This window comes from Balaenoptera borealis, assembly GCF_965194805.1.
Source record: "Balaenoptera borealis genome assembly, chromosome: 17".
NCBI lineage: Eukaryota > Metazoa > Chordata > Mammalia > Artiodactyla > Balaenopteridae > Balaenoptera > Balaenoptera borealis.
Window position 1 is genome coordinate 37,107,826 of NC_138876.1, and position 23,173 is coordinate 37,130,998.

General features: G+C 33.3%; 1 protein-coding gene across 17 annotated transcripts in view; it reads right to left on the reverse strand.

Moving 5' to 3' along the window:
- The window catches only part of VPS13B (vacuolar protein sorting 13 homolog B), a 765,850-nt gene that overhangs the window by 685,313 nt on the left and 57,364 nt on the right, over positions 1 to 23,173 (reverse strand). For all 17 annotated transcript variants that reach the window (XR_014236520.1, XM_082364176.1, XM_082364168.1 and 14 more), the window contains 4 exons: positions 19,437 to 19,604; positions 15,456 to 15,637; positions 9,588 to 9,762; positions 2,585 to 2,853 (listed from right to left, as the gene is read on the reverse strand). Coding sequence is in view for 16 of the 17 variants with exons in the window: in XM_082364176.1 (XP_082220302.1) it covers positions 2,585 to 2,853; positions 9,588 to 9,762; positions 15,456 to 15,637; positions 19,437 to 19,604 (794 nt within the window). In the remaining variant the exon portion in view is untranslated. The remainder of the gene's footprint in view (positions 1 to 2,584; positions 2,854 to 9,587; positions 9,763 to 15,455; positions 15,638 to 19,436; positions 19,605 to 23,173) is intronic.

Consider the following 23,173-nt stretch of genomic DNA (forward strand, 5'->3'; position numbering starts at 1 on the left):
GACTACACCATTTTACATTCCCACCAGTCTTCCCATTTGTTTTTAACCAACTCCAACTACAATTCCACCAGTCTCAAATCTCTGTTCCAGTCAAAATCACCAGTAATTTCCACATTGACAAATCCAATGAATCCATTCTCACAAATGACCTACTCCCTCCACTATAAAACATTTATGGCACTTAGCTTCCAGACAGGCACTCTATTGGTTTGCCACCTACATCACTAGTCACTTATTTTCAGTTTCCCTCACTGACTTGTCCAAAACCAAACTCCTGAAATTTATCTCAAACCTAATCCTCTCATAGTATTGCTCATCTCAGAAAATCAGAACTCAACCCTTCCAGTTGCTCAGGAGCCTTCCATGGATCTTCTTTATTTCATTTATGTCAATCAATAAAATCTATCAGGAAGTCCTGTACTCTTGACCTTCAAAATACATCCAAAATCCAATTACTTTTTACCACCTCCACTTGCTAACACCCTAGTCCAAGCCATCATCATCTCTTGCTTGAAAATTGCAATCCTCTCTGATCTCCTTACTTCTGCTTTTGTCCCTTTATAATCTATTCTCAACAGAGCAGAGCTGATGCAACTTAAAACATAATTTGGATCCTCCTATAACTACTATGCTTAAAATTGTCCAAAACCTTCCTATCTCATCCAAGATTAATGATAAAGTCCCTAAAATGACCTACATGGTTTCACAATTTATGGACCTCTCCCAACCCCATAACCTCTCTGACCTGATTTTGTACTACTTCCACATTAGCTCAATTTTCTCTAGCCCCACCGGCCTCCTTGCTGTTACATGAACTTTGGGGGCCTCTACATTTGCTATTCCTAGAATGTTCATTCCCACGTATCTGCAGAGCTTCCTCTTTTGCAAGTCTTTACTGAAATATCCACCTCCCATTAAGGCCTTCCCTGATCACCCTCTTTTATTTATTTATTTTTTTAATTGGAGTATAGTTGATTTACAATGTTGTGTTAGTTTCTGCTGTACAGCAAAGTGAGTCAGTTATACATATATATATCTCCACTCTTTTTTAGATTCTATTCCCATATAGGTCATTACAGAGTATTGAATAGAGTTCCTTGTGCTATACGGTGGGTTATTAGTTATCTATTTTATATATAGTAGTGTGTATATATCAATCCCAATCTCCCAATTTATCCCTCCCCTGCTCTTTCCTCCTTGGTAACCATAAGTTTGTTTTGTACATCTGTGACTCTTTCTGTTTTGTAAATAGGTTCATTTTGCAAATAGGTTCATTTATACCATTGCAAATAGGTTCATGTATAGCATTTTTTTAGATTCCACATATAAGTGATGTCATATGATATTTGTCTTTCTCTGTCTGACTTATTTCACTCAGTATGACACCTGATCACACTCTCTTTTTTTTTTTTATATATACACACACACATACTGTTTATTACATATATACATATGGTTTACTACAGGGTATTGAATATAGTTTCCTGTGCTGTACAGTAAGACCTTGTTGTTTATCCATCCTATATATAATAGTTTGCATCTGCTAATCCCAAACTCCCAATCCATCCCTCCCCCATCTTCCCCTTGGCAACCTGATCGCCCTCTTTTAAACTGCAAAACTCCCCTCCCATTTAGTGGAAGCATTCGCTATTCCTCTTTCCTTTTCTTTTTTCTACATAACCCTTATCATCAACGGGTATATTATATATCTTATTTGTTTATAATAACAATTTACATTTTAAGAGGCAGGGATTTATATCTCACCTGTTCACTGTGAACTCCAGAGACAGAACAATGCCTGGTACATAGATGGCACTAATATGTATTTGCTGAATGAATTAGATACTGTTCAGGAATATTAAATGTGTGATAATACTACTATAAAAAGTCAAGAAATAACCTAAAATTAAGTATGGGTTATAGCTGAGGGGCAGAGAAGACAATATATGATCAAAGAAGAACATATACTTTTTAAAATAAAAGGATGTTCACCTTATTACTGTTTAACCTGAAAACACCTATTATATAATCTCTTTTGAGAATGTATTTTACATGCATTTGTTAGTGGAGGAAGTACTCAAAGTATTTTAAACAATGCTGAAAAACAGAGTTAGATCAAGATCTAGATAATAAAAAAAACTGGACTATCTTAAAGAGAGGTGAGGAAAGAGAGAAAATGTATATAAACAATGCTTTAAAGGAATTTTGCAATGAAAAGACAACACAGAGATGAAACAGTAGCTAGAGGGGTACATGAAGTCATGGGAGATTTTTTAATGTGCATTTCTTTTTCAATGGAAATACTAAGGCATCTCTGTATGCCAATTGAAAGATTCAGTAGGAAGAGAAAAACTTTCCATGAAGCTATTAAAAAAGGAAAGTGGAGAAGGCCTTAAGAAGACAAAAAGAGACCAAAATTCAGAGATTTCAGATGAAGGGACATATAATTTTATGAAGTAAAGATTGTTAGACTCTTGTCTCACATCTACTAAGTGTAAAATAAACTAAGCCACATTCTTACTAGAAGTCAAAATTTAAGCATTAAAGTTGAGAGATAAACAGCAAAAAAAAAAAGGAAACCTACTTTGAAAGTCACAGTTGCCTTTGTACAATAAAATCCTATAGAAACAATAGGATCCTTCAAAGTCTGTGCTTTTTGTTGATGTGTGGTTGAGGTAGGATCATTCCCAAGGTAGTCTTCCTCACCATCATCATAACTCACAATTGCAGGCACAAATGACCAGGCCCATGATACCCATCCCTGTGGCTGCTCATCCTCTTGCTGTGAATACAGCTCTTGGCCTTTGTACTGAGCAGGATACTGCGTATCTACTCGTGTTTCATCTTCAGCACCTATCAATCAAAATAAAGTCATTTTAAATAAAGGGAATTAAAGCAAGAGGACAATTAGGAATTTAAATTATATAAAAGTTTCTCCCACATGATTCTTTCTACATATAAAGTATGAACAAGTCACACATTGGTTATTATTATTTGAAACCAATAACTTAGCATTACTATTTTCAAGTTTCTATATATTGTACTGCATAAATTTCCTTTCATAGTCCACAATGTTATATGGGGAGTAGTTTATTACATACTTTTAAATGTGTTTGATAAATACAAAGAATTCATTCTTTAGGAATTCACTCATTAATTTAAACAACAACAACAACATATAACCTACCTTCCAAAAATAAGGCTAAGGGGCTGAAAAAATGACTTTTCTCAGAAACGTAATATCAGAAAAATCCAAGAAAAGTTCTTGATTTCCTGATGCACCCAACAGAGAAAGAGAATGGCAAATATTCCTAGGCAGAATGTGCCCCCACCAAGAAAAGAATTATCCCAAAGAATGAAAGTAAATGTTATAAGGAAACTATTCTCATATGTAGTTAAGAAAAATAATAGTGACTTTATTAGTAAATAACATCTTTCCTATTCTATAGATGAAAAATTATAGCAAAGAACTTTTATGTGGTTACAAATTAGCAGACTAAGGATTTAAATTCCAACCACTGTAACTTATTCCACCTTTGTAAGACAAAATCCATCAAGGTCCCTTAATGTTATTCTAACAATACAAACAAAAGAGGCAGATCATCATGGAATTTAGGGAAGAAATTACTTTTTTAAAAATTCATGGTATAAGCAGCCTCCAGCAGATTCAAACATATCTACTCTTCACTGATAAATCAATAAATACACACACTCCATTAAATACCATCTTCATTCAGATTCACTTCCAGGTTTTCTGGCAAGAAAAACTTTGTAACTTTTTTAATTCTCATGACAGGAGACTCTTGGAACATCGTACACTTTTAGGTCATGACACATGGCTATTGACCTCTTTCATCTGGGACAAAAAAGACTTGATAAATAGTAACTAGAGTACCTAAAATACAGTACCAAGAGACCTTAGCCATTTTACTTCAAAATAAATTATAAAACTTACAAATCCAGAAAACGTTTTACTTGATCTTCACATCTTGCTATTAACCATAAATATCATATAAGTTTCTACTGGGGAATAAATAAAGCCTGTTATTAACTGTCCCTTGTAAGATCTCAAATTGGACATCATCACTGAATATCATCTTGGTTATAAAACAAAAAGTCAGGTTAGCTCAACCCAGGACCAGGCTGGGTCCAAAGAGATGGATTCTGGACCTCTCTTGTCAAAACCAATAAACAGGAGGAGTATCCCACTGCTTGATCTTTTGAAACAAAAGAAAGAAACATCACTAAGAGAAGTCTAAGAAATCAGTCACTATAATTTATACTTAATATTAATTAAAAATTAAGAGGGATTTTTGATGAAAGATGGTTTTGAAGTTCTAAATCTTTGCTTACTGCCTTGTAAAAAGAATGAATTGTGACCTGGAAAAGAAAAAAGCATCTCTTTGATCTCTGGTCAGAATTCTTAAAATACTCTTTGCCCTTGGAATGGTGTATCCTAACATCCTTAGATGAGAAAACAGAGTATTGAGTCCAGGCAGACTGAGGTGGCTAGAGTTTGCAGGGCAGAGTACCAAACAAGAAAGACCTGTTCAGGGTGAGAGCTCCTGAGACCTGGAGAGGGTCCCACTCCAGTCCTCACCTAAGTATTAGTTTCATGTAAGGAAACTACTGAGGCCATGAAAAGAACCACCAGAAAGGGGCAAAGAAAAACATCCCCAAGACATAAACAGAATTGGGGAAGGACACCAAGGCATATTAAAATCAAGGCGCTTAAAACTTTCCGAGAAAAGGTTCACTGGCTTCACCAGAGTGTCAAAGGAGTCCGTAGCACACACAATAAAAGGTTAAGGATCTCTGCTTTAGACAGATGAAAAAACTAATTCAGACTCATTTGGAAGCAAGCAACCCTCTTTTTAACATCCATAAACAAACAAACAAATAAACAAACACCTACTCACCTTCTTAGATCACAGAAAGGAATAGTTACAAAGGAAAATTTTGAAAAATACATTTGATCAGAATTTAAAACTCTGCTCAAGAGACACGTATTTAAAAATGAATTAGGCAACTCAGACCGGCAAAAAATACTCCCCAAGTGTATTTGACATGTATATGACAAAAGACTTGAATTCAGAATATATAAAGAACCACGTGTATGTATAACTGACTCACTTTGCTGTATAGCAGAAACTAACACAACATTGTAAATCAACTATACTCCAATTAAAAAAAAATTAAGAAAAAAAAAAAAGAACCACCAATCAGTAATGAAACCCAAAAAAGTTTTAAAAATAGGCAAATACTTAACATAAACTTCACAAAGGTAGATATATTAATTGTCAATAATCACATGAAAAAATTTCAAAATAATTGATCAGGGAAGTGCAAATTAAAACCACAATGAGCTACCACAACATATCCATCCAAATAGCTAAAAGTAAAAAGGACTGACAACAACAAATGTTGGCAAGTATGTGAAGCAATTGGAACTCTCATACATTGTTGATAGGAATGTAAAATGGCACAACCACTTTGAGAAAACAACCTGGTAGTTTCTTCCAAAAAAAAAAAAAAAAAATATATATATATATATATATATATATATACACACATATATTACTTAACAAATTCCACTCTTAGGCATTTACCCAAGAGAAAGAATAGCACATGTCTATAAGAGACTTCCAGAAGAATGTCCGGGGCATCTTTATTTATAATAAACAAAACTGGAAATAGTTCAAGCATCCATCAACAGGGGAATGGCTAAATAAACTATGTTATATTCATATGGTATAGTCATACAATGTACCTAGCAATAAAAAGGAAAGAAATACTGATATATACAACAACACAGATGAATCCCCAAAATACGATGCTTTTAGGGCAGTGAAAATACTCTTTATGATACCATAATGATAGATAGATAGATAGATGTATCTATCATAGAATGTACAACAGCAAGAGTGAACTTTAACTAAACTATGGACTCTGGGTGATAATGATGTAGGTTCATCAATTGTGACAAATGTATCGCTCTGGAGGGGATGGTGATAATGGGGGAGGCTATGCAAGTATGACAGCAGGGGTATATGGGAAATCTCTGTACCTACCCTTCAATTTTGCTGCAAATCTGAAACTGCTCTAAAAATTGTCTTAATAAAAAGTTTTTTAAAATTAAAAGTAAAAAAAAATATTATGCTTAATGAAATAATCCTTTCACAAGAGAATTCATACTATATGATTCTATTTATATGAAATTCCAGAATCAGCAAAAACCAATCCACGATTTTTTAAAGATTCAGAACAGGGTTTTCTTGAGTGGAGTTGGGGTGGGCAGGCAGCTGGAGCGGGGGATGACTGGAAAGAGGCATGAGATAACCTGGTGAGATGTTAATGACCCATATCTTGATGGGTGTTCTGCATCACATAGGCATACTCATTTCTCAAAACTTCTTAAATAGTATACTTAAGATTTATGCATTTCACCTTGTGAATTTAATCTTCAAAAAAAGAAAAAGAACCATCAATAAATATAAACTCTAGTTAATGAAATGCTGCTGAAGTCTAGGGGTGCGGTATACTGATGTCCATAACTTACCTTGAAAGGCATCAGAAACTGGTTGAATTGATGGAGAGAAAACGGTGTTAGATGAACAGATATATGATACAGCAAATGTGACAAAATATTAATTGTAGAATTTAGATGATGAGTATGTGGGTGCCCACTGTATAATATTCTTTCAACTTTTCTATATACTTGAAATTTATCATAATAGCATGGTGAAAAAAATGAATTGAGCAGCTTCTATATGCTAGGTTTTGTTCTAGGTGTTAGATAATGAATTGCTAGGACAGGAACAATGTCTAACAGGAATTCGCTGCCTAGTGTGAAATGAAGTAAAATGTTTTATACCTACATATGCTTATTAATGTTCCCTAAGCTTTTTTTAAGGTGATAAAATTTTTTTATTAGGCTATAATTTAAATACTATAAAATCTGGCCTTTAAAAGTATACCATTCAGTGGTTTTTAGTGTAGTCACAAAGTTGTACAACCATCATCATTATCTAATATTAGAATATTTTCATGTTCTAAGAAACATGAAACTCCAAAAAGAAAACCTCTACCCATTAGCAGTCACTCTCCATTCCCTCCTCCCCACAAGTCCAGGTTACTAATCTCCTTTCTGCTTCTACAGAACTGGCTATCATGGACATATCATATCAATGAAATCATACAACATGTTCCTTTTTGACTGGCTGCTTTCACTTAATGTTTTCAAAGTTTAGCATGTATCAGTATTTCATTTCTTTGTATGGCTGAATAATATTCCAGTGTACAGATACACCACAACTGTTTAACTACTCATCAGCTGATGGACATTTAGGTTATTAAACTTTTTGGTTATTAAGAATAACACTGCCGGGCTTCCCTGGTGGCGCAGTGGTTGAGAGTCTGCCTGCCAATGCAGGAGACACGGGTTCGCGCCCTGGTCTGGGAGGATCCCACATGCCGCGGAGCGACTGGGCCCGTGAGCCACAACTACTGAGCCTGCGCGTCTGGAGCCTGTGCTCCGTAACAAGAGAGGCCGCGACAGTGAGAGGCCCGCGCACTGCGATGAAGAGTGGCCCCCGCTTGCCACAACTAGAGAAAGCCCTCGCACAGAAACGAAGACCCAACACAGCCATAAATAAATAAATAAATAAATAAAATATTTAAAAAAAAAAAAAAAGAATAACGCTGCCATGAACATTCACATACAAGTTTTTATGTTAGACATATGTTATCGACTCTCTGTCATATAACCCTAGGAATAGAACCCTACCTAGGCTCATATGGTAACTCTATGTTCAACTTTTTGACAAACCAGATTGTTTTCCATTCCCACCAGCTATACATAAGGGTTCCAATTTTCCCACATCCTTGCCAACACTTATTATGTGTCTTTTTATTATAACTACACTGGTTAGTGGCTGTAAAGCAGTATCTCACTGTGGCTTTGATTTGCATTACCCCTCATGACTAACGATATTGAGCATATTTTCATGTGCTTGTTGGCCACCTGTATATCTTTTCTGGATACATGTTTATTCGGTCTTTTGCCCATTTTTTAATAAGATTATTTGTTCCTAAGTTTTTTTTTTGTTTGTTTTGTTTTTTTATAGATTAAGGGGTTTTGTTTTTGTTTTTGTTTTAATTAACTATTTTTTGGCTGTGTTGTGTCTTAGTTGCAGCATGTGGGATCTTTGTTGAGGCATGCAGGATCTTTTGTTGCGGCGCAAAGGCTCTTCATTGCAGTGCGCGGGCTTCTCTCTAGTTGTGGTGTGCCGGTTTTCTCTTCTCTAGTTGCAGCACGCAGGCTCCAGAGCATGTGGGCTCTGTAGTTTGCAGCCCGTGGGCTCTCTAGTTGAGGTGCCCGGGCTCAGTAATTGTGGCGCACAGGCTTAGTTGCTCCACAGCATGTGGGATCTTTGTTCCCAGACCAGGAATTGAACCCGCGTCCCCTGCATTGGAAGGCGGATTCTTTACCACTGGACCACCAGGGAAGTCCCTGTTCCTAAGTTTTAAATGCCCTTTTCTAAAGGTTCGAACTATGGAAGTTAATCATCATCTTCTCCAAATTTTTCCTGAGTCTCAGATCCAACACAAGTCAAAGCCAATCATCCCGTGCACCATTTTTCTACTTCAGATCATTCATACCTTTATTAAATCAAACATCTTATCATTCTACCATACATCATGCTTAACTAACTGTTCACATGTCTGTCCACTCCACTGTATATTAAGATTTTAAGGAAAGAGAATTTGTCTCTGTATTCTCCCACATTTCTTTATCTCTACATTCTACCACATTCCCAGCAATAATGTCTTACACACAGTAGGCTTTAGTAAAAGTATAATGAATTGAATAACTGAAATTAACCCACTAAGTATCTTTCAATGAAGTATATACTTCTTTAAGTAATGCTCCAATTAATTAAGTAGGTATCCTTCAATGAAGCATATAATTAGGTATAATTATAGTCAATTATAATTACATATAATAATTAAGTATAAATAACTTAATAAGTTATAATAACTCTTGCTGAGACTTTGCAGAAAAATTATCAATATAGTTGTTTCTTGAACAACAAGGCAGTTAGGGGTGCAAGCTGAAAATCCAGATATAACTTACAGTCAACCCTCCATCATATTCACAGTTCTGCATCTAAGGATTCAACCAACCATGGATCATGTAGTACTGTAGTACGTATTTACTGAAAAAAATTTGTGTACAAGTGGACCTTGCGCAGTTCAAACCCATGTTGTTCAAGGGTCAACTGCACTATAATTTACTAGGAAATCTTGAGGTTGGACTGCCTTAACTTTTATGTAATGTATATTCCAAACACTTATACCTATTAGAAATATTCAAGTTATTTTTAACATGTAGAAAAAAGAAAGTCAGAATAGTATGCAAAATGTAGGAAAGAAAAAAATTAGTGTCAAACAAGCAAAATAAAATCATCCCATCATATTAGAACACTGCAAAACATAATCTAATGTTGTAGTTTTCGAAGTTTCACAATAGTGAAAACACTTTGTAAAAACAACAGTTATAAAATAAAAGTTTTTGTTATATTTACCTGCAATGTTTCCTAACATATCTTTATTGTGACACGTAGAATCTTCTGTTTCTCCATCTTTAAAATTTCCTATTTCTCCATAGTAAAGAGCAATCCCAAGTTGCATTATACGGATAAACATAGGCAATTGTTGATCAGTGATAGAAAGTTTCAAACTCTCTACTAAGGTATGAATCTGTATTTTGAAAAAAACAAAAACATCAACAAAAGCATATTCAAAGGGAGTACCATTTAACATAAGTAGAGAAATGTTAAGTCTTAAAATGGAATACCATAAGAGAAACAGTAATGTCCCAACATTTCTAATATTTAAGCCAAAATAATAGCTTAAAATCTTAGGAATTTAAACAGATTTTTCTATGATGATCAATACACTTTAGATAGAAACTATATTAATCCAAACTATTTAAGTGGAAATAGAAATGATAATGAGAAGATACAGTCACACTGGATTTCCAGATAACTTTTCCCAAAACTTCTTGTTACCAAAATACCCACCTTATAATGTTAAGAGTACGACAGTACTCCAACAAAAACCATAAAGATCTCTGTCACAACTAAGCATAAAAGTTTCATGTCATTTTAGTAAGACTTTAATCACCCTTTTCAGCTTTATGAACCAAAAAGAATACACACACATCCTAAAAACATATGTTAACTGAGTCAATTACTAACATAACTACGTAAGTATGCACATGATAAAATGATTATTGTCAATATGGAAAACCAAGTGAAAATATGATCAAGAAAATTTCTCAAACAAACTTTAAATAAAAGATTTAAACATGGTATAAAATTTATAACATGAATCAATTATAAGAAATAAGATTAATTATTATCAACAGGGCACAAAGCAGTCCAATCTAAGTTCTCCTTATAGAATGAGACATCAATAGAATATAAAGACAGTCTCAGTGTAATGATTTCCTGCTGTTACATAAACATGGAATAAAACCAATTAAGCCATAAAGTCAAGTCTCTTGGAAGGTTTATTTTAACTAACTGGTATTTGAGTGTCTATGAAACATGAAAAAGAAGTAATGGTAATCATCATATTTTTAGGGCTAAAGGCACAAAATATTGTACTTGAAGGGGAAGACAGTTGTGTGGGGAGGTGTAAAATACCATATTCAAATATGAGTACAGGTTTCTTAAAACTGACTTAAAAATCATACACTGAATAGACCCTGAAATGGGGGACAGGTTGAGGGGGCAGGCACCGCAGGCCTGCCAAGCTCTTCTTCAATCTGAGGTTTCTCTGCCACACCCTTTAAATACCATACAGCACCAACAGCACCAGTGATAACCTGTCTTAGCAAAACCAGTGTCAACTCTGTGTGTATGTATGTATGTATGTATGTGCTTAAAATACTATACACACCAACATATATATCTTTAACATATATAAGATATTTTACACACTATATGTATATACATGTAAATATCTTTAAAATCAATAAAGTTAAACCACAATAGAAAAACTGACCAAGAACCTGAATGAATTTTTCAAAGAGAAAATAATGGCCAGTGAACATATTTTCAAAAATCTAAGTTTGATAATAATCAAATAAATATTAATTTGTATTATTTTTGCTGAACAGGTTGGCTTTTTTAAAACATGATCATATTTAAGGATAGCAGGAGTGTAATATAGGCACTCCCTTAATGTTCATGAGCATATACACTGGTTAAACCTTTCTGGAAACAATTTTGCAGTACAGATTACAGGCCTTAAAAAAGTTTAAACCCATTAATAAGATATTTGCAATTACAGAAATCTCTCCTAAGGAATTAATCAGAGATGTGGTCAAAGATTTATGTGTAGACTTTCATTCCTCTGAAAAACTGTTAAGAAAAAGTAAATTTTCAAAAACAGGGGAAATGTTAAATAGATTACATACCCTAAGCTCTACATCTCATAGATGATACAATCTCTTAAGACATATTTATTACTCACAAAAGATAGAAAATTACAAAAAGCCCACCCAAAATACAAATAAACTCAAAAGCCACTTAAACATATGTGGGAGTCTTAGACAAATAATTAGGGTGTCTGGAACATTCTGGGAAATTCCCTGTCTTTGAGATGATCAATGAGGTTAACCATGTCCATTTAATACTTATTTCCAAGCACTAAGAGTTGGAAGAATGATGGGTCTAATTCAAAACAGTAAATTTTACATCACAGTAGTACTAAAAAAAAACCTCTCTCCAAGATTTACAAGCAGCTCATGCAGCTCAATAACAAAAAAAACAAACAACCCAATCCAAAAATGGGCATAAGACCTAAATAGACATTTCTCCAAAGAAGATATACAGATGGCCAACAGACACATGAAAGAATGCTCAACATCATTAATCATTAGAGAAATGCAAATCAAAACTACAATGAGGTATCATCTCACACCGGTCAGAATGGCCATCATCAAAAAATCTACAAACAATAAATACTGGAGAGGGTGTGGAGAAAAGGGAACACTCTTGCACTGTTGGTGGGAATGTAAATTGATACAGCCACTATGGAGAACAGTATGGAGGTTCCTTCAAAAACTAAAAATAGAACTACCATACGACCCAGCAATCCCACTACTGGGCATATACCCTGAGAAAACCATAATTCAAAAAGAGTCATGTACCAAAATGTTCATTGCAGCTCTATTTACAATAGCCAGGACATGGAAGCAACCTAAGTGTCCATCATCAGATGAATGGATAAAGAAGATGTGGCACATATATACAATGGAATATTACTCAGCCATAAAAAGAAATGAAATGGAGGTATTTGTAATGAGGTGGATGGAATTAGAGTCTGTCATACAGAGTGAAGTAAGTCAGAAAGAGAAAAACAAATACAGTATGCTAACACATATATGAAATCTAAGGAAAAAAAAAAAAAGGTCATGAAGAACCTGGTGGCAAGATGGGAATAAAGACACAGACCTACTAGAGAATGGACCTGAGGATATGGGGAGGGGGAGAGGTGAGATGTGACAGGGTGAGAGTGTCATGGACATATATACACGACCAAATGTAAAATAGATAGCTAGTGGGAAGCAGCCACATAGCGCAGGGAGATCAGCTCGGTGCTTTGAGACAGCCTGGGGGGGTGGGATGGGGAGGGTGGGAGGGAGGGAGATGTGGGAGGGAGGAGATATGGGAACGTGTGTATATGTGTAGCTGATTCACTTTGTTATAAAACAGAAACTAACACAGCATTGTGAAGCAATTATACTTCAATAAAGATGTTTAAAAAAAATTAAAATAAAATAAAATAAAATAAAAAAACCTCAAAATTTAATTTCAGTTAAGCATAATGGTACCTCACACTCAGTGATTACCAAAGTCAAAAACTACCTGTCAACAAGCTTATTTATATTAAGGTACTTTTTACAATAAAATGTCATGGCTAGTCAGTTTTGAGAAAAACTTAGATGCCAACACTAAGTTTTCCTCAAGTTCACTTATTTTTATTTTCCTCTAAGTTAGCCACATCCTAGAATGGACAATTAAATCTGTACTAATGATCAATACGATTTTTTTATATAGTAAGGCTTCCCTATATCCATTACTTGCTTTCAAAATATATCTTGAATTCACCCTTAACATTCCCCAACTTTACTAGCAGATTCAAGTTCAAAGAAGGAAAGTAAGTTCATTGTCCTGAGACAGCGGCATAATTACTTTTGAATTAATACTTTTCCATGCTTATCTTTGCCTAAGAAGCTAATTCAAAAATAGAAGGAAAAAGTAACAGAATTTAAACAATGTGCGCTGTATGATGCATAAGGAAAAAAAAATACATACTCATGACTGAGCACTACCAAAGAAAAATGGGTGGATTTCATATATAAATACAAATTTAAGTACAATAAAGCTACATAAAATAGCAAGTGTTTTATGTTTTTAAAAATGTAATGTAAAAGTAATAAATAATTTATATAGCCATGCCCAAACAGGCACAGTAGTCAATACCAGTGTTCGGACTTAGGGCCGGCTTTTCCATTATAGTACAAAAGCCTGTAATTCAATAATAAAAATTCATTCCACATTAAAACTTAGTTATTAACAAGATCACAAGTCACTGTGTGAATTCTTCCTCAAAGACAGCTAAATAGGTAGATAGACAGACAAGAGGTACAGAAAACTGTTATGCAATAAAAGAACACAAGATTTACACTTAGAGAATAACTATATACATTAAAAATATTTACCAGTACCCTGGAGAACAAAATGAAGCAACTGACAAAGGATTAATCTCCAAAATTTACAAGCAGCTCATGCAGCTCAACATCAAAAAAACAAACAACCCAATCCAAAAATGGGCAGAAGATCTAAATAGACATTTCTCCAAAGAAGATATACAGATTGCCAACAAACACATGAAAGAATGCTCAACATCATTAATCATTAGAGAAATGCAAATCAAAACTACAATGCAATATCATCTCACACCGGTCAGAATGGCCATCATCAAAAAATCTACAAACAATAAATGCTGGAGAGGGTGTGGAGAAAAGGGAACCCTCATACACTGTTGGTGGGAAGGTAAATTGATACAGCCACTATGGAGAACAGTATGGAGGTTCCTTCAAAAACTAAAAATAGAACTACCATACGACCCAGCAATCCCACTACTGGGCATATACCATGAGAAAACCATAATTCAAAAAGAGTCATGTACCACAATGTTCACTGCAGCTCTATTTACAATAGTCAGGACATGGAAGCAACCTACATGTCCATCGACAGATGAATGGATAAAGAAGATGTGGCACATATATACATGGAATATTACTCACCCATAAAAAGAAACGAAATTATGTTATTTGTACTGAGGTGGATGGACCTAGAATGTGTCATACAGAGTGAAGTAAGTCAGAAAGAGAAAAACAAATACCGTATGCTAACACATATATATGGAAACTAAAAAAAAACAAAATGGTCATGAAGAACCTTGGGGCAAGACGGGAATAAAGACGCAGACCTACTAGAGAATGGACTTGAGGATACGGGGAGGGGGAAGGGTAAGTTGGGACAAAGTGAGAGAGTGGTAGTGTACATATGGACATATATACACTACCAAATGTAAAATAGATAGCTAGTGGGAAGCAGCTGCATAGCACAGGGAGATCAGCTCGGTGCTTTGTGACCACCTAGAGGGGTGGGATAGGGAGGGTGGGAGGGAGGGAGACGCAAGAGGGAAGAGATATGGGGATATATGTATATGTATAACTGATTCACTTTGTTATAAAGCAGAAACGAATACACCATTGGAAAGCAATTATATGCCAATAAAAACGTTAAATAAATAAATAAAAGCTTGTCTAAAAAAAAAAAAAGACATTACTGAAAAATTCCCATTGACTTAAAATTGTAATTACATTTTGATACCACAGGTAAAAAGCTAAAATTTCCTAAACCAATAAACTAAGATATTAGGTAAGCAAATTTAAGTCTTGTAAAGTTACCTAAGATAAGGGTCAATAACTATTGCTATCACATAAACAATTTATAAGGATTGAAATAAAGATTGATCTTCAGTCCACCATGGATATAAATACACTTTTTGATATGATCTCCTCTATCTACTTGAAGAGAAAAACACTAATCAGGTGGACAAACTAAAAAAGAAACTACAGTCACAAAAAAAAAGTTGTCCTCAAAATAACTCTATTAGAACACACAATACAAAAAGTTATAATATGTAACAAATAACATAAAAGTTATAAATAAAACATTTTTACAAAAAATAATGGTTTATATATTTATGAGGTTAATTTCTTCTTTGCTTTTTAATAATAATTAGCATGCATGAAAGTCAATAAGGTAGAAACATGCAACTCAACTATTAGAAAAAGAAACACCTACTTTAATAACAGATGGCATCTTGGAATTTAGGTTATCATATGTAAAATGCAGACGTGTTCTGAAGGAACATTTGTACAATAAAGGATCCTGGTAAAATTCTATTTTACCACTAGCATTTCGTTTATCAAGACAAACTGTACAGTCGGAAAAATTGATAACCTTTCTCAGCACCAGATCAGTTGCTAAAAAGGAAAGAAAAACATTTTAAGTAAAAAGGAAAGTTAGAGGAAAAAAAGTCAATTATTTATTAGTATAACAGTAATAAAAATAATAGAAATAAGATTAATAGAGCATTTAATACATGATGTCAGAATCTATAAAAGAACTTCTCATTTATTATATCATTTAAATCTTCCAACAACCTCAGGCACAATAATCCCCATTTTATATACAAAGAATCAAATAGAGCCTAAAGAAATGAAGCAGCTTGCCCCCAATTTGCTTGACACCTAACTACAAATTTAAGACAAAGTTTATGAAAAATTTTGCTACATTTCACTATCTGCCATGGAATATTAAATAACAATAAAATAAAATTCTTGAAAAACCATATTAAAAAAATATTTTGAGTAACAGTCGCTCATTTAACATTTATTTTACACTGAAAAACTTACTGCTACTCTCAGAAACTGCACTCTTCATTATGGTAGCCACCATCTATACGGTGTTATTTAAATTCACCTATGAATTAACTAAAATTATATAAAACTAAAATTTCAGGTCCTTGGTTACATTAGCCACATTTCATGTACTCAAAAGCCACATACAGTTAGTGGCTAGGGTACTAGACAATAAAAAATAAAACATTTCCATCATCACAGAATATTCTAGTGGTCAGCACGCCTCTAAATAATAACTAATGAAGAAATTACAAAATTACCAGTAATGGTATAAAGTTTGTTTTCAAGGGAATAAAAATGGAAACAATTGCTGGTAAAGTATCAAACTAGAAAATAAAACCTTTAGCAAATTTATTCCTAACTAATAAGCAATTCCTAGGTAAACATTAGGCCCAAATCTACTTGGTCAGTGACTTTCAGCTAGCAACTATCCACATGCTATGGCCATGGGAATCTTCAAAAGAATAAACTATACTTTCTATTTCTGAGTATATCCTGGCAATCTCTAATTAATTCAACATTTAATTTTCTTTTCTTTTTTGGATTTAAGTTTTTAAGAAGTATAAAGAGTATGCACATGTATGAAAACAGTAAAGTTTTATTAAGCAAATAAATATCAAATTTGTCTGTTAGCTGAAAAGAACACAAACCTACCATATAATTTCATTTTACATAGTATATAAATGATTTAGTTACTGTTATTATATACATGTACATAAATTAAAGAAATTATCATAATAGAACAAGAAATGAAAGAAACCAGCTAGATGCTTCCTTCCCTCTCTTTATAATAATTATAATTCACTGAGTATTTGCTATTAGACACTACACTAAATCTTTTACATCCATTATCTCTTATAATATTTATATGGCTCTGTTTAAAAGCTGTGGAACAAAGGCACAGTAAGGGTAAATAATCTGTAATGTTAGACAGTTTATAAAGAGCAGAGGTGTAATTCAAACTCTGACAACCTTACTCCAGAGCATATGTTCTTATCCATTATGCTATAAGAATATAAAGTGATCACATTTCAAGGATATCCTAGAAAATTTTTCAGTGAGAGAGGAAATTATTAAGCTTTGAAAAATATTTTTCTTAAACACGAATATAACAGGAACTATCTTAAAAAAATACAAAATGAATTCTGGTTCTGGTACTTACTTTACATAATGTACTACAATTTAATCTATAAAATGAGGATAATAACTATGTCTATCTAACAAGCACTGTGGAAAATGATTCTGCATTATTTTGAAAATGTGAATATTTGCATATCCTCCCATCTAACTAACCCACTCCTAAGTACTACATATGTCCTAAAGAAATGCTTACATGTATGCATAATGTTTTCAAGATTCATCCATGTTTTAGCATGTATCAGGACTTCATTCCTTTTTACAGCACTTTTTTAAAGCAATTAAATGATAAAATTTAATACAGCAGTTAACTCTAGGAGGAAGCAAGGGAACAGGACAGGAAAAAGTACATTGGAAGGGGCAAACTGTTAATGTTCTAGTTACTTAAAGGGTAAGCGTTCATTATATTGTGTTATAACAAGTGTATGTTACATAAATCCTTTTAAGTACCAAATGTTGCATTAAAAATTAATAAAAGGGGAAACAGTATCTACCTCAGAAGCTAAAGGATTCAAACAAGATAATTAACTAAAAATAACAACAAAAACAATAAACAGCACCAGGCACAGCAGTTAACAAGCACTCAATAAATGGAAAATACTCTTTGCTGTCTTTACCACCACCATCATCATGAACTTTCATGTGGTATCATACTGACTCTCATAAATATACTGGTAGGTTGTTCACATTTACAAATGACTTACCCAAGGTTGCACTAGGTTAGTGTTGGAGGGAAGATTTGAACCAAGATCTCCTAACTCCCAATCCAAGACTCTAATTCATTATAAATAACTTCCCAGAGTAATATTTGCTTTACTTCTATGTAAAAACTATAAATGACATTACTTCCCCTAAAATGTCAACTCATTTATTCAATCCTGCATCATCCAGTTCTGTTTGTTTTCTATTTTTCATAACTTTTTATTTTGGCATTTTAACCAAATATTTCTTTCCACAGAGGATAAGAAGGAGGCACTGAAAATGTCTCAGAAGCAAAGTTTGGGCCCTTGCATATGCTCTTATTTATGCCTCACAACAGAGCTGCAAGATCAGGATTATTCTTCATTATTAAAATGTGAAGGCCAAACCTTAAAGAACACACAAAAACAAAACTATATTCCAATTCTTCTAGTTCCTATTTGTATGCCCTAACAAGGCAAGTTAAGTAACCTTGAGACTCAATTTCACTTCGCTTTCTTGTAACTAGGACTTAAAATAAGTAAATGAATATATGACTAAACGAATGAGAAAGGATATCACTTTATGGAATTGTAATGAGAATCTGAGAAAATGAATTTAAATAATAATAATAGCTGCTCATTTTCTGAGTGCTGACTATGTATAAGACACTTTTATGCTATGGTATGTATTTGAGGAAACTAAGCAACAGTGAAGTGAAGTAACTCACCCAAGGTCATACATCTCTATGAAGTTGGGAGAGCCAGGATTCAAACTCAGGTAGTCAACTTTAGTGCCATCACCTTTAACAATTATGTACAATGGCGAGTCACAAATAAAAGGTGTTCACAATAGTCTCCTTAATATGTTTTCCAAAAATACCCACTGCTTACCCTATCAGAACATGTATCAACAAGTGTTGTGCCTTATTTAACTATTATGTCTTCTGACAAAACTAAGAAGCAGCACTATTTTTTCAGAGCTCTTATTTCAAGGCTGGACACAGTGCCTACCTTCCATGTAGAACATAATAAATAAAATAATAATAAATATTTTGTAGTTATTAAATTATATTATTACTTAATAGTTCTTTTAATATAAGCAGAAGGAGAATGCAGCACATAATAAAGGAGGCTTTGGGATTATCCAAAAATTCCAAATATGCTCTGTAGTACACAAACCTAAAACATAAATCAGTCAGGTACACTGTTTTGCCATTACTGAACTATGCAAAAGCAACATGTCCCCTTTTCCTCTTTCACAAACATTCAAAATTTTAACTAAGCATTATTTAATTTTTATTCCTTCAACCCATAGCATTGTAAAATACTATATATAATATTTGAAGCAAGAATGTGACTGGTAAGAAAGAATAAAAATTAATATAATTGTATGCTAAATTTTACATATGTGCATTTTTCCAGGCTGAAGGCATAAAGCTTTCATTAGACTTATCCAGGAGCCTGGTGGCCCAAAAAAAGGTTTAGAATCCAAGACAACTGTTGCAACAATAGAAAAGGCTATACTCTTCTTGGCGTTTACTCACCAGAAATATCCATGAATGCACGATCCCACAATTCACCCACTGTATAGCATTCTGCAGAAGTGATGTTGACTGAAAGGACAATATCATCTTCAACATATTTTAGTATAAGATTATTTATAACAATATTTACGTTATTTACAACTCGTCTAATCAGACTCTGCACGTAACCTATAAAATAGGGGAAAAAAGAATCCAATTAGAAGTTCAATCTATCAATAAATAATTATTCTTAAAATGTTACTAAACTTAATGTATGTGAAAGATGGGTATCGTTTATCATATTTTGCAAAGATGAAACTAACATTCAGATAAGTAAACAGGCTTGCCAAAGAGACACAGCTAATAAGTAGCAGATCCACCCCAACAAAAACAATTACAAAGAAGTTCTATATCATGAAGTTTCACATACGAAGAGAAACCATAGAAGCCATACCTTTTAACAACATAAGTGTAGATCCCATTCAAAGATTATCCTAATCTACAAGTACTTTGTCTGATTTCTGCCTATTTTATAAACATTTTCCCAAATGAAACAATGTTACTATATACTGATTATACAATACATAAGAGGAAGAAGAGCTTCTTTAAGGTTCTTTTTTCAGCTACCATTTTCTCTTCCTACTTTAAATACCCATAAAGACATTCAAAAACGAGGCCTGGAGGAAGAAAGATAGAAGAAACAAGACCATCATAATGGATTCAATGATCTCCACTTACTAATGTATAATACTGAAACACGGAAGGGGGGAGAATATGACTGAGGAAGAAAACATAGAAAGTATTAAAGAAAGAGAGGAAAAAGAACACAATGAAGAAGACAAAAGAGAAAAGTAGGGAAAGAAAGAAAACAGATAAAGCATAATGAGAATTCATAATCTCAGAAGTTTCTCACACAATAAATGTGTATATAGATATATTATTGAGGAATATAATTGAAAATATAAGTGAAACTAAACCTAAACAGCATTTAAAAAGACAAAGGAGAAAAAGATTAAAAACTTTATTCAAATGCATTTTCCACTATAAAACCTATATAAAAACTAATTAAAATTTTAGCTATTTCATGAAATAACTATCTGCTTGTATTCTTTAAACCAGAACTTTACTGACAAAATAAAATCAACTTCTGTCAGCAATTGACATTGTTAACACCTACACTGAAGCCTGCTAGAAGAAAGCTTACTTAAATTTATTCAACTGCAAATGCTTGCAAAAACCAACTCCTTCATTCATTACCAATGGATACAAATAGAAAAGAAATGTAGAATGACTAAGTTCAAGTTTTTCTCATATTAGCAGCTTTTAGAGTGCCAATTATCATATGCTATAAAATTAACATATAAAATATCAATAAATTTAGGGAACAAATATTTTACGAGAGTAGATGCTAAAATGATGCTTAACAAATCACGCTTCCAAAAGAAATTTTAAGTATCAAAATGTTCAACCTTAAAATGCATATTCCCCCCATGCTATCACTACTCAAGAGAGATGTTAAAAATGAACAGTTTCTGAGAAGTCAAGAAGCATGACTAACATTGGTTTTCCTATTTCTGAAAAACCTGTCATCAATAGAGAATTCATAAAATCCTCTTAAGAGTTTATGAGTTTTTATTGTCTCCCCTGCCCCAGAAGAAAAAAAAACTCTCAGAGACAGAACCAGAGAAAACATAATGCAAAGTAACATAATACTGTAAATGTATTGTAACTGACAGAAAACCTACTGATGGATTTTTCATCTATTTTTTAATATCTTCTTTCAGTTTCTCATTATACAAGCTGAGGTGAATAAGCCAAATCACCAAAGTAAAAGAATCAAGTATCTAAAAAAAACTACTTCTACAGAAGACTATTTATGTTTTTCTATTAAAACACGCAATGCCAAAGTAACAGCAACTAACCAACAGAATAAATGATACATTATCTCCTTAATCCCTCATAATAACTTAGTTCAAAGTTTGCTACAGAAAAACGTCAAAGAGCAGATCTAAGAGCTCTCATCACTCCATATTTAGAGACTCCCTAGGAATATATCTATTCAAGTGAAATAACAGGTAATTCCACAAGCATCTGAAAATGCAAGGTCACTCGGGATAAGAACCTCTAAGACGTCGTATTAGATGGCTCTAAAACAACAGCCTCCTACTTGTCAACCTTTCCAGAAATTCTTATTATTATCCAACTCTCTCCCACCCACAAACCCCATTCCTCCAAACACATACATCTAATGCCCACAGGGCCAGAAAAAACACTATGAATTTTCATTGACTTTGCTCATGATCTTCCCTCTGTGTAGAACACTTTGTCCATTCTCCCATCTTGTTCAGGCCCAGTATGAATGTCCTCTGCCCCATATCCTCTTCTCCAATGTCCCTCACCCTACACATCAACATTAAGGAGACTGTATCACTTTTCTTGGGCTTATGTTACCTCATAAGCCTGTCATTTGTATATGTTTATGTATAATTACCTTCTCTGTTAAACTATGAAATCCTAGAGAGCAAAGATTATATCTTATTTATTTATCTGATATGATTAAATTAAATAGTGTATGGCAAATACTTGGGTTACAAACAGACAGTACTTGCAATCAGTTTATCCTAACATGGTCACTAGGAAGCCAAGTTGCTCAAAAACAGAGATTCCATGGTTGATGACTTGGTTACAGCACCTAAAAACTCCCTCATCAAATTTTTGCTGTAAAATATTTTGGGGGGTTATGCAGCATAATATAGGCAACTTATAGTTAAAGGAAAAGTTAGTTCTCTCTAATGTTCTTGCCTTTTTTGTAAGGTTGAAATTATTTCAAAACAAAACTTATTTAGAAGGTTAAGAATAAGGATTCCTTATTGGTAATGCAGTAGAGAGGTTCTATAATACAAGAATTTTTTTTTTTTTTAAATCCATCAGCTTTGGTAACTAAAAGATAACTTAGGGCAGTTACTGTAGGAGCTAAGGAAAATAGCTGTGAGTTGAAGATACTTATTACCAGCATTATTATTTAAGACAGTCAGAGAAGTTCTAAACAACTAAGGAAGGGTAAAAAAGAGAAATATGTGTAAGTACTGACAAGAAGAACACAAAATCACCATTACATGAAGATGACTGTTTTTTATATAGAAAATCCAAAAGATATAACTGAAAAATACTGAATATCGATCAGCTAACAAAATATAAAAATTTGCTATTCTTCATAATGAAATGAAAAGATAATAAAATGGTTTAAAAAAATGATAATTCCAGCTAGCAATAAAAGATATGACAGCATTTTCCATCTATAAAAGTTTCAAATAAATATTTTTTGATAATAAAAAACAGCATTGGAACAAAAATGTGCTTGTTAGAAAATACTGTTAACAAATTTTTCACAGGGAATAATTTGGTTACACATGCCAAAACCTTAAAATTACTCACAAATTTTGATTTTATAGTTGATAAGAATTTCTCCTAAGGAAATAAACAGAGGTGTGTGCAAAGATTTACCTACCAGTATGTTTGTTAAAGCATTTTACAAAACAGAAAATGAAAAATAACCTAAATAACAAACAAAAAGGGACTTATTAAACAAACTATGGAACAGTTACACAATGTAATACATGCCAATGATTAAAATAACATTGTGAAAAAATTAATGTCCTTGAAACATGTTCCTAACATTAAAAAACACAAATTACAAAAAAAAATGTATATGTGTATGTGCACACACACACAAAGAAACAAAAGTCTCTTAACGGTTG